The sequence below is a fragment of the Dipteris shenzhenensis genome, chromosome 27 (genome assembly GCF_047967505.1).
Source record: "Dipteris shenzhenensis isolate YYH24624 ecotype China chromosome 27, Dip_SZ_1.0, whole genome shotgun sequence".
In the NCBI taxonomy this organism is placed as follows: domain Eukaryota; kingdom Viridiplantae; phylum Streptophyta; class Polypodiopsida; order Gleicheniales; family Dipteridaceae; genus Dipteris; species Dipteris shenzhenensis.
This window is the reverse complement of record NC_141622.1, coordinates 48,962,452-48,975,293: the sequence shown is the minus strand read 5'-3', so window position 1 is coordinate 48,975,293 and position 12,842 is coordinate 48,962,452. Positions and strand designations below refer to the sequence as shown.

The 12,842-nt window shown below is 42.5% G+C and overlaps 1 protein-coding gene across 1 annotated transcript; it reads left to right on the top strand.

Annotated features, from left to right (window-relative positions):
- Positions 1 to 8,165: 8,165 nt before the first annotated feature.
- On the top strand, positions 8,166 to 11,918 carry LOC147884421 (uncharacterized). The gene is made up of 2 exons (XM_087398807.1): positions 8,166 to 9,148; positions 9,700 to 11,918. The coding sequence occupies exon 2, from the start codon at positions 9,766 to 9,768 to the stop codon at positions 11,164 to 11,166; it is 1,401 nt and encodes a 466-aa protein (XP_087254933.1). The 5' UTR covers positions 8,166 to 9,148; positions 9,700 to 9,765; the 3' UTR covers positions 11,167 to 11,918.
- The last annotated feature ends 924 nt before the right edge of the window (positions 11,919 to 12,842 follow it).

The window sequence follows — 12,842 nt, the reverse complement described above, 5'->3', positions numbered from 1 at the left end:
TGGCAATGTGGACTCTGCCCAGAAAGGAGAAGCTTATGGTGAGGAGAATGGTGATATGTCCCAGAGGGGGTTCCAAAACATGTGGACTTTTCCCAGAATTAGTTCCTTCTCTATTTGAGTGATCCTAATAGCTCCAAAAATTAGTTCCTCCTCTCCTTGAGATTCAATTAAGAATGCTACATCTATAGTGACCGAATTCACATAACCAAGCCCCTCTTCCACATCAGTTCCGATCCTTCATCCTCTGTCATTGCTTTTTGCTCTGTTATACTCATCGTTGTTTTTCATGACTCGCTATTAACCCTCAAAGCTTTCTTAATGTTGTCTTCTTTTGAGTTTGTGCCATCAAGATTCCCTTTGTGCTCGCGTGGCCCTATTCTTTTTTGGATTCATGGTCTTTCACCATTTGCCCTTCGCTCTAGCTCATTCGACCTCTGACCTTGGACCTTCATATTTTGATGCAACCCTTGAGCTTTGTTTGTTGTTTTTCATCTTTTGAGCTATGACTTTGAAATGTCTCATTCTAGTGATGGTTTTCATCCTCCTGCCTCCTATTGAAATTCGAACTCAAAGAATACAATATATACATAGAAAGTTTAGGTCTCCCTATCAAATCCTTTAATTCATTGCTTTTGCTATCTCGAATACAACATGCAATGACCTTCTTGCTCCAACTTTTCTCCTTTACTCCCTAGGGCTCGCTCGGCACCATTGGTCTGCAAGTCCTCATCTCTTGTCTCAAGTGCCTTTCTTTGGGTAGTAAATCATCCTTTAGAAACAAACCGCTCAATAGCTACTACAACTCAGTGTCTCCCCGATCGGCTTTGTGTTCGTTTGCTTCTTTTGTCTCTACTGACCTAGTCTTTGCACTTTTCCATATATCATCATGTTGCATGGGCTCGGTTCATCACTCTATGAATGATGCGCCCTCTTGGCTACTTTGGCATGCCTTTGAACTGCTTCATCTTTGTGGCATTCCCTTGGCTAATTTTGGGTCTTGCGATTTTCCTCATGCGTGCGTAACAAAGATTGGTAAAACTTCTTTTGTTTCCTTGATTCCAAACTCTTCCCTCTTCTTTGTTTTGGAGGGATGGTAGTTCAGCTTTGCTGTGGAAGCCAGATTGAGCTCTTTTCTACCAGTTGTTTCGACCTACGACCTTCCATTGGCTTCTATCTATCTATAACTATCTTTGCCATTCCTTTCACGTAGCCTACTATCCAAAAATCTCTCTCAGTATATCCTACCTAGGACCTCTTCGATGTTCCCCTCTTGGACGCTCTCCCTACTAAAGCAAAGCATTATCCTCTCCATGCCCCCTTGGATGCTCCCCTCTTGGATGCTTTCCCCTACTGAAGTTGTCCTTAGCCTTTGCCAAAAGTGTTAACCAAGAAATTGTCTCGCTTGGTTCTCCACATTCTATAGTTGTGGATAGGCATCGTAATTGCTAAGATAGAATGAGAGAGATATATATATTTTGAGAAGAGAGTGACTTGCCTATATATATTTTGAGAAGAGAGTGACTTGCCTCGTTTGGGTGGCAAGAGTCTCCCACTCTATGTGCATCGAACCCAAATTTGAATTATACACATTGGCTACCTTTATATAGCCTTCTATTATATTTCCATCAAAGGGGATCAAAATATTTACAAATCGAGAGTTTGCACCTTTGAGTCACCTAACTGCAGCCACACAGGATCTTCTAAGCCTAGATTTCAACCAATTGAATGTGTGGAAGAACTAAATCTATATCCATCCCAACAATCATTGATACTATTGAAATATGACACAATGGAAAGAACATTTGGGAACAACGATAGTATCATAACCAAAGCATAGACACAATGGAGTGAGCTTGGAGTGAGGAAACAATTTTATCACCACATATGATACAATTGATGCTGTTGTCCAACCATGCACTCTCTAGAAAAGCTTTGATGGCAACCTAGATAGACATTGGATGGATAAGGACTTAGGCGAAGGGGTATTGATATTTGCTACTCAATCTTGAGTAGTGGTCTCCTTGTATAAGCCTTCCTAGTTGACCAATTCCACCCATTTGGTGGGCTGGAAGTGGCACAAGCATTTTGACTTAGCCCACCATATGACTAAAGGTAAGGATGGTGGCACATGTTTGCTTGGATTTTGCCACCAACCATCGACCACATGCTCATAAGCAAATTCACACGTGTGCTCCCTCAAATGCCCCCAGACCCCACCCACTAGGGAGTTGCCCCTAGAGCCCCATCGGGGGGAAGTGACCCCTAGACCCCGGATTGGGGGCCAACTCCCCCAGACCACCAAGGAGTAACTTTGTTCCTTCTACCATCTCCTAACCATCAAATAGTCACCGTGAGGGAGCCATGAGGCCTCGTCTAGTGTAGAAACTATGAACCTACCAATGCCCGGTTCTCATACCATGGCTTCTCCTCATAACGAGGGCCTTACAAAAAGGCACTATAGAACTTTGGTGCTTAGTTATGAGAGGTGGGAAATGGACATATACTAATAGATAGTGCCTTAGCATCCCTAAGTACCCAGTCTTTGATATTGTTTGGATTTGTCTTCATTAATACCTTTCCCATCACATCTTTAAGGTCCTTTGGATTGACCTCCACACCCTTAGTGATTTGCTCAAGCTCTTTTGTCACCAGCAGATGCCTCTATATCTTTTATCTTTTTGAATTGGGTGTTATGCCCATCCAACCTCCCTATCTCTCTGAAACTAGAAATAAGCAAACGAGTCCCCATGGATACTTCTATAGATTCCCTAAAGACACGTTAACTTTGCATTCATTGTGCAAAACTTTCTTGATTGATGCATACCCTTTGAATTGAAGTCACCTTTCTTTCTTGGAGAAAGGCCTGCACCTTCAACCATCTTCAAAGTAGACCTTTGGAGCTACTTGTGTTTGCCACCAAGGATGTTCACCTTCTTGGCTCTAATACCATGTTACCATGTGTAGATAGATTAGTTTCCTTGCAATCACAAACTAAGAGTGCAAGACATTTATTAGAAAAGATATGCCATTGTACAACACCTAATTATCTCTCTTCAAGACTTGTGTGTATACAAGAAGACAAGGAGAGTGCTTGAGAGAGAGAGGACACATAGATGTACAACCAAAATAGATCTTTTCAGTAGATATGGAAATCTATCCAACAAGAGATTGGTGTACCAACAACTCCAACAAACATCCAATAAAAACACAAGCTATATTTGCTAAACCCTCTATTATCCATACATGTCTTGTACTACAACCTATAGGTATGCACCTTGTAGGCTAAGGGTTACTGTCACATTGAAATGAGGAATTCCCTCTCAATGGGCCTTTTTATAGTTTATTTAGCCTCCTAGTTTGGTCGAATAAACTAATGGTCTGGTTGACAAAATTCAAGTACTGAGGACCATAAACTGGACTAACCCAATCTATGTATGTCACTTACTACTATTACTAGCCAACCCTACCATAGGTCCGTGAATCTAGTCTATGTATGTCACCTCTTGCTATTGTTAGGGCTAACCTTGCCACATGGTAGTCTACCACCGGTCTAATCATAGTATGACCTTGTTGATAGGTATTGTACTATTGTTGCCATACTCATCGTCCAGTCAAGTCCAAGGATGGTGGACTATAAGGACCCTACCATGTAGGCTTCCCATTACTAGGGCCATGGCTAACCATATTTCAACACCATAGCCTACCCTAAATTTAAACTTATTCACAGTCCTAATGGAGGTCTATACGACAAGTAGCTTTGTTGGGTTTAGTGGCCTATGTGGCTATCCCAAAGTGATGTACAATTGCTTCCCCCATTGTCTATGTGGTAGCTTGTTTGCTATCTGCATGGAAACCTCTCTCAAACCCCCTACATGGCAGCCTCTCTATCCACATGGTAGCCTCTCCAGATCTCCCTATGTGTGCCCAATCAGCACTATCTACACCAAATGTCCTAAAGGTGTCAACCCTAGTTGCTCTTCTCATTTGGGGGATCACAAGTTGAGCATTGTCCCTAAATTTCCACCAAACACGTTCTCTTAAGAATTATTTAAGAAATGGTTTACAAAAAATGTAACGAGCAACCCTAACCCAAATTGATCGTATTGAAAATTAAAAAAAGACGTAGAGCAAGCAAGTCACACATACACAACTCAAGAAAATGAATTGTGGATGGTGGTATAAGTAGTAGCATATCTTTTTTATGCTTTTGCGATGCAACTTTGCAAAAGAAGGCAATGATAGAACTATGGTATGCAAGCCCATTGCAACAACTACACTTGTTCTCATTTTGCAATTGAAATAGTCTCAAAATTAAGGGATTGTCTCAAATTTGTAAAACTATCTTTCTCGTGGCATTATTAAGTGACACAGACATTGTTAAGTGCCATTTCTCTTTGCACCACTTAAGAAAGTTACTGATCTCTTTCATATTTTATCATTGTAGAAGGCTTGCCCATTATCGGTAAAGGTCATTGTGGGCGATTTCCTTTTACTAAATATACAAAAAGATAATAGAAGACATATCTAGAGAGGTAAAGTTAATTTTTACTAGTGATCAAGAGAGAAAGATCCCCTTGCCTATTGTTGCACATTTGGCTACTCAGGTTGGGATGGTGTACTTAGTTATCTCGATAAATCATTGTCCAATATTTGTATGAAATGTTTTTGAGTCAAATAGACTCAAAGCAGAATTCATATATTCTTTCGTAGGGATAAGGATATCTAGAAGAATTTTTTTGAAAGGGAACATATATGAGGAGTAATGGGAGTTGTGGATGCAAAAGATAATGCCTTGGCATCATGGAGCAATGTGATTTTAAGCTTAGAAAGGTACAGGTTCCATATGAATTTCTATCCAAGTACAAGAGGTAGTGGAGGTAATTGTGGCTAGAGGTAGAAATAAAGCAACGTCTGATCGGCTTCCCCAAAAGACATGGACAATGACCTTGAAAACTTCTTGTTCATATATATGCGTTTTAAAATAGCACCCCTTCTTCACTTTACCAACACGATTGGACCATCTACTTTATTAGAGTATGTTGATATTCAATTGGACGTGCAAATCAAACACTTCAAAGTCCAATAACTTCGAATCCAAAAGATGAATACATCCCTATGCTATCATTGCCAAGTTTTTCATTATATTAAAAGCAGAAAACTCTCAAGCACTTTGGTTTTTGTTTTAGAATGTTATTGATGGTTTCTCTCTTTGAAGCAATATGGTTTGTGATTTTCTCTCTTGATCTTATTGAGGCAAGCTTACACCAAGATTTGAACATTCACAACCTTGGGAGTCTCATAGTGTGATATAGTTAGAATTGCTTTAATTTCCCTACAAAAGAATGTAGCCAAATAGATTACATCCATTGAAGTGCTTACAATGTAGAATATTAAGGCTAGTTTATGGGGTTAAAAAAGAATGATGTCATCAACTCATCATATTCACCTTCCTTCCTTATAATCCTTTAATTTCTCATTTGTCTTGGAACTTGATATTCATAATAGGTAGCATGTACCTCCTTGCTATCCTTTAACTCCCTACAAAAGAATGTAGCCAAATAGATTACATCCATTGAAGTGCTTACAATGTAGAATATTAATGCTAGTTTATGGGGTTAAAAAAGAATGCTGTCATCAACTCATCATATTCACCTTCCTTCCTTATAATCCTTTAATTTCTCATTTGTCTTGGAATTTGATATCCACAATAGGTAGCATGTACTCCTTGCTATCCTTTAACTGTAGGTACTCTTAAAATAGAAGGGTTTTGTCCCTTTGTGGACATTTAATTTCACCCTTACCGCAATTTAAACTAGGTGTTACAACATCCACCGACAAAACGTGATTCCTCTAAAAAAGTTACCTTAATGTAGGCAAGGCATGGATAACGATAGCAATAGATTGACGATATTCCCCCTAACCTCCCCTCTATTAATATAGTCTATGCAAAACAAAGTATGTAATTTAGGCAATGATTTGTGCAAAAAACATAAAATTTCAAGCTACATACAAGGAAAATAGGTACATGGCTTTTGGGATAGAGCATGAGGTAAATGTTTCTAGCATCCCAATAAAACATATAGTCTAGGGATGACATTGTAATGCAATAATGGATAAGATTGAGATGTGCCATTGATATAATGAAAGCTAATGTCACAGTCATGGTGCTTTACATAGGCCGATGTGGCCCTAAAGGGATTAAGATATAAAGAGATAAGGCCCAAATTTAGAATTTGAGAGGGATTACGAGCTACATACCTTTAAGAAAAAGAGTCCTTAAAGGAAAAAGAGTTCGCTTTATTTTTAAACTTAGAACTAATATAAAGTACTTGTAAGGAAACCTAGAGTTAGTCATGAATTATAGCCAAATGGTCATGCAAAGGCTAAGTACAATGTTTGCTTCTTTTTGGCATTGAGAGCTTATGCCATGACTTGAGTAAATGTTCTTTGTTGGTGGAGAATTAATCTGCGTTGTCATATGCTTAGACTTCTTTTAAAAGAAGTTTTCCATCTAACGTTAATTTATATTAGTAACTTTCACATTCAAGTTAACCTTAACCACAATTCCATTTCCATAAACATCATGATTATGTTGGTCTTAACAAGAAATTTTAGATCTTTGCACGAAACCTTTTACCTTCATACTACTACGTCGATTCTTATGATCAGTGATGGAGTCTTCTTTTCCAATGAACGCCCACGTTGTATAGTTTCAATTCGGTCTCAACACCATAACAAAGGTAGCATTCCCATAGTTTATCATTAACCCTTACGTTCTATATTTCAACGTGTTTCCCTTCATAGAAGGTCCTTAAAGTAACTATAGGCATCTTAGCATGCCCTTGAATGATTTAGCATAAATGGATTCACCCCTTGAAGCTCGATCAAAATGGACACTTCCATTAAAACTTTTAACTACTACGTCTTAGCTAGTGGTGGGAATAGGTCCTAAATTGGTCGTTAGTGCCTTGACTTGGTCATTTTATGAGGTTTCTGATGCCCTCTACTGAGCATTAGAAGGGCTTGTCCAAACACTAGACGAAAAGCAATATGTGTGATTTGTTAATCTTGAAAATAAAACGAGTTAGGGACTTGGTAGAGCGTTCTTTACTTTTGTCGGTTTATTCCTTGCCACTAAACTTTGGCACTTTTGAGCTAAAAGTGCTATCACGAAAATAATCATTGTAGTGGGCGATCACATACCTCAAACATTGTAGTAGGCAATCACATACCTGCTCAAACATGTATTGCTTCGAACTCTTCATCAATTAGTGGATTATTTCCTGAGGGATTAATATGGATGTTCCATTTCTTTCTTAAACTCTTGAGGTGGGGTATAATCCATGTTTGCTATTTCATTCACAATTTTTGGTCAAAAGTTTGGCATGGTGGTCTAGTTGCCCTAGGGGCTGGGTCATGTTTCGTGTTGGGAAATGGCTCATGCAAGATGATCTCCCTATCGTACCACAGTCACAAGAGCAACATTTATTCGATTCTGGCCTAATGTTTCATGTTGGGAAATGGCTCATGGAGGATGACTTGCCTATCGCATCATATTCACAAGAGCAAAATTTTACATTCTGCTATGTGGTGGTGGTGCCAAGAGTAGGTCCCCATGGAACCAAAGTGTTAAACATTTCGACAAATTTGACTCTCCAAGCGAGCTCCCATGGTGAACCGGCCAACTTGCTATGTGGGGTGGTAATTTATGCTCATTCTAGGGGGTGGGTGGGGGCACCCTTGGCACCCAGAGTATTCTGTTGTGCTCCTGTAGTTGAATCATTGAGGGGGTGGGCTAAGGCATGGGGACAGAGAATGAACTGGAAAACCGAGGCTGCACTCGAAGAGGCTACCCGACATTCCGACTCAAGCCACGGAGAATTTCTCTTTCAAGGGGACCTACTCTAAAAGTGCTTGTATGAGAATTTCTCTTGATGGGGACGCAGAAAAAAGAGAGATCATTATTCCATAAGCTAAGTCTTTAATGACACTCCATTTCTTAATCAAATTGCTTAAGTGCGCAATGATCCTGCCCTTGGGAAGGTGGCGGTTACCGAAGAAGCTTTGGCGTGTGAAGGAAGCTTTCATTTGCGTCTGTGAGAGACATTTTGAGAAGTGGCACAAGACGACGAGACGCATGCACAATGCATGAATCCATTACCGCTCAACGATCATGCCCTCAGTGCCACAACATGATGCCCCAGTGATACCAGTCATCAGAACGCCTTTCTTGCAGCACTGATCTGGCTTCACAAGCATGTAGAAGGCGTGGTGCGATGCGGACTGTATCATGAAGCGGGCGTGGATGATGATTATCGAGGGAAGCAGAAGACGGAGGTGGAAAAAGCCTCTGACCAGCAGCAGACCAGCACGGCGGGGCACCGCCATGAGAAGTTAAAAAAAGAAGAGTAAAAAGAAAACCGAAGGAGGACGGGACGGCGCTGGTGGTGGTGATGGCGATGGGAGGAGAAAGAAGGCATGGAAGAGAAGCAAAGTAGGAGGAAGATGGCGATGGAAGAGAAGATTTGGAAAAAGAAGCAAGCAGAAGAGTGACGAAGGAGAAGAAGGAGAAAAGGCTTTAAGGGATGACGACGAGGGAGAAAGGGAAAGCTTAGGCACTGTGGAAATGGCGTGGGGGAGGTCAAGGGCTGAGGCGATGGCGGATGCAGAGCTTGAAAGGTGAGGCGATGGAGCTGAGAAATTGAGGAACGAGGTAAAGAAGGGATGCAGAAAAAGGGAGAGGAGAAGGTGCAATGCATGATAAAGAAAAAGGAGCTTGAGAGGTCTGGCTATGGCGGATGCAGAGCTTGAAAGGTGAGAAATCGACGAACAAGATAAAGAAGGATTGAAATTAAAGAAAACGATGAGAAAAGCTTGCAAGGTTTGGCTATGGCGGAGCGAAGCTCAGAGGAGGTTGGCTATGGCGGATTGGGAGCTTGAGAGGTGCGGCTATGGCGATCGTGGCTTTGCAACGACAGGAATCATGGAGAAGATGATGAAGGTGTAGGGCCTCCTGCTGCTGGACGCGCTGTTTTTCGGTCCCCCAGAAGCTCTCCCAAGCTCTCTTTTCATCGTCTCCGACTCTTCCTGCCTCTTCCTCTTCCTTCGATCGGAGGAGCTCCAGGCGCCATCGCTGCTTCCCAATCAGGTATTTGCCTTCTTCCCCACTCCTCGCATCTTCTTCTTCTTCATCATCATCTTCTTCTTCTTCTTCTTCTTCCTCTTTTCCTGCCTTTCCATCCATCGTTTCTCTTCGTCCTTTCGCTCAACCGTCTCATCACCCCCTTCCCTCTCCCCTTTTCCCTGTTTTTTCTCGCCTTTCCTCGCCCCCCACCTCCTCAGATCCCATCCAGGATCGAACATCTCACCGACTTGCTCATCCATCTCCCGCTTGTGTCCTGCCATCCGCATATCCCTCGCACCTTCGCCCGCCTCACACCAGCAATCGCAGCTCCGCAGAGTCCACACACCAGCAACCGCATGGTTTTCTAGCGGCATTGCCGTGTTTCAATGTGGAACCGTTGACTTGTGGAACTGCAATAAGGCGGTTGTGAGTTCGCCTTCGCCTTCTGCTTTAAGCGCCATTGCGTTGTCATGGTTTTCTCTAGTTCGTCGAATGCGTGCTCTGCTATGGTCTAGAGATTTCGATCAGGCTTGTCTCACATCGGCGCTACTCTTTTGTTGCTCTTTGGCACACAGGGGCGCTTTGTCCTGGGGAGCCTCCGATCAAGGCGTTTTGGCTGCGTGTTCTCGCGTGGAGATCCCATGGAGAGTTTTGCAACTCCATATCCGCTGATCTTCTTCGATGGAGAACAGGAGCAAGACAAAGGACAGATTGGCATACACTCCATGCTAACTTACAGGCGGTTCCAGTCCTTGTTGAGCCAGAAAACGGGGATTCCTCCGAGCCAACTTTCCGCATTCTTCGTATGCCGCAGGGCGCTCAAAGACACACAGAGAAGGCAGAGGCTTCCCATCAACGGGAATACAAATTTCAGTATTTTGATCAACCAGCACAATCCAAGCAAGGAGAGGGATTGCTACTTCTTGGTCTGTTTAAAGAAATCGAAGAAGGAGCGGAAAGGCACGAGAAAGCGGGGTGCTGAAACAGACAATCCTGATGACTGGGAGTCCAATTCATCAAAAGGCGATCTCGAAGAGACGGTGCGTCATGTAAGCAGCACCGTAGACGACATGCTTCAAGAACAAGGATCGCCCCATATCGACACTAATGTGTTATCCCCGGCGAACAATCTAGTCACTGGCATCGCCGCGCAACGAAGCTCAGTTGATCACATTAGTCTACATGGAAGGATACAGAGTGGCGGAGCAGGTGGTAACAAGGTTGGAAGAATCCTGCTGAAGCGCCAAATAGTAGGTCCAAATGTGGCCTCCGTTCCGAGGAGAAGCTGGAATTCTGGTGGTCAAGGTGTGGATGCGGGTTCTGTGCAAGCATGCAAGGCAGATGATGTTCCACAGGCTCAGAGTTTGCGTAACTTGCATTCCCCTCAACGAGAAGACCCGAGGAGATATTGGCCGCAAGACCCCTTCCTGAGGGGAAAGGACAGGGAACGTCTGAGTCCCCATGCTCCATTCTTCCTTTCCCCAACACAAATGGACGCCGCTTATCATTCCTACGATCCTTACGATGCTTTCAGTCCAGAGAGATTCAGCAACACGTTCTCTGATCTGAGAGCGTCAAGTTTGAGTCTGCAGAGAAGCGGGGGCTTGCCATCCAGGATGTTGAACCTCAGCAATTTCTCAACAAGGACGCCCACCTCTTCTCCAATCCTTGCAGCCGGGCCGTTCGTCTCCAGATTTGTGTCTGGCTCTTCAGCAATGTCATCGATTCCTCCCAGAGAAACCGACTTGCGAAGAACGCATGCACATTTTTTACAGATGCAGCAGCAAATGAATGGTTCACCAGGCGGGTCGAGGTCCCCCAATTTCCCTGTATTTGCAGGCTATGAAGGAGGCATATTTGCAGACGAAGGTCGCCATAACCTGTGCTGCGAGGTGTGCTTTGATTGCAAGAAAAGGAACGTGTCCCCCATTCCGTTCCACTGGTGCGTGCAGGATGAAGTCACAAGGGGCTTCGGAGGGCCATCGCCTGCAGGACCAATTGGGAGACCTCCAAAGACGCCCCACGTAGAGGCGGCAGCGTAAGAACTTTCCGTCCACTCCTCCTTACAAAAAAGGGAACGATGGATGTTCTACTTAGGTTATAGAGACCCAAAGAGAAGGCTTTGCTCAGGTGAGGATTTTGCGTACTGTCTAGGCTTTGCTCCTCAGGTGGGGATTTTGCAGACTGTCTAGAATACTTTTTCTAGTGTCTCAATGCTACCACATAACTGTCAAGTAAGGTTGGGAACTACTCTTTACCCAGAGAGAGAGAGACACACACAGACGTCTAGACAGACAGAGACATAGGTTTCTTCTTCCCAAATTGGAACTAGTCTTCTTCACCAAGCCAGAGAGAGACACACAAGAGACAGAGACAGTGACAAAGGTATCCTCTTCTCAGGTGGGAGTTTTCCATACAACCTAAAACCCAGAGGGAAGCTTGCTGCACATAGAAAGAGAGATGCTAGAGCTTGAATACTCTAGTTTAGGTGTTTTTTCCTATTGAGGGTTTTGCATATACCTTTTTAAGTATTATAGTTTTCTATTCATCTGGCCAATCCTGCCTACATTACAATTGAGTCAGTCCCCAAAACAAGTTGTCTGTGTGTGTGTGTTTAGCCGGTTAATTGTAAGCAGTGCCGGCCCTCCCTTAGGGCGACTGCCAACTGCCAGAAGAACTCATCTTGCAGGTGCTATTTTGTGTTAAGTTTTCCTGCCACCTGGTGCACAATTCTGTGTGCCCCTTCGTGGGGCTCTTTTCTAATATAATATCCTCATTTTGTATGACCTATCATATCATATAAAATACATCTCTCTCTCTCTTTAGTGTGTAAATGTTGTTGAAAAACAATAGGCTAGCTACATGAAGTTTTCAACCCACTACAAATGAAGGATCTATATTGCAAAGACATAAAAAGAGAGGGGATACAAGTTGCAGAGTTCAGATAGATGAGAGATTGTTGCAATGAGCTAGCTACATAAGTTTTATACCCACTATAAGTGACGTATTGATATTGCAAAGATATAAAAAAAGAGGAGATATAAATTGCAGCGTTCGGATAGATGAGAGGACTCTTGAAACATGTGATGCATTTCACTCCCAATTTTGCAAGTCCATATCAGTTGCATACGATGTCTAGATACTTTAAGGGAATGTAAAGGGCAGGAAATGTTAAATGTTTTCATAATATTATGGTGGGTAGATAATATTATGGTGGGTAGATAACATTGAAGGTTTTTTTGTGTTATGTCGGGTGCGTGGAGGGGAGGGGAGGAGTGTCATTCCCCATGTAAACGAATCTGTTTCTATTAAATTTCTCCTCTCTAGTCAATTCTTTACAATGGAGTTTACTTCTTAAGTTGTGAACGTTCATGCACTTATCCAATGATATGTCACTTGTGGTTCTTATTGTCTCCACCTAGCTAATTTGAAATAAGAAATCAGAGATTGTCATTAAATCTTAAGAACAAAAGGTGCACATTTAAATTATTAAAAACTCCATTCACTCTCTTTTGGTTTGGCACGCAATTTGTGTCGTAATGTTATCTCAACTTGCACTTCCCATTGTAGGTCGTATTCAAGAGATATTTCCCAAGAGAGATGGTTAATCACCTACCTAACCGCCTCTCCTCAGCATAAACTTCTTGGTCTTCTCTCAATGAACTCTATTGTAGATATGAGTAACTTGACTCATCTATGACGGGCTAGCTCTCAAGGA

Coding starts and splice junctions, on each gene's coding strand:
- LOC147884421 (XM_087398807.1), top strand. CDS start 9,766: ATGGAGAGTTTTGCAACTCCATATCCGCTGATCTTCTTCGATGGAGAA.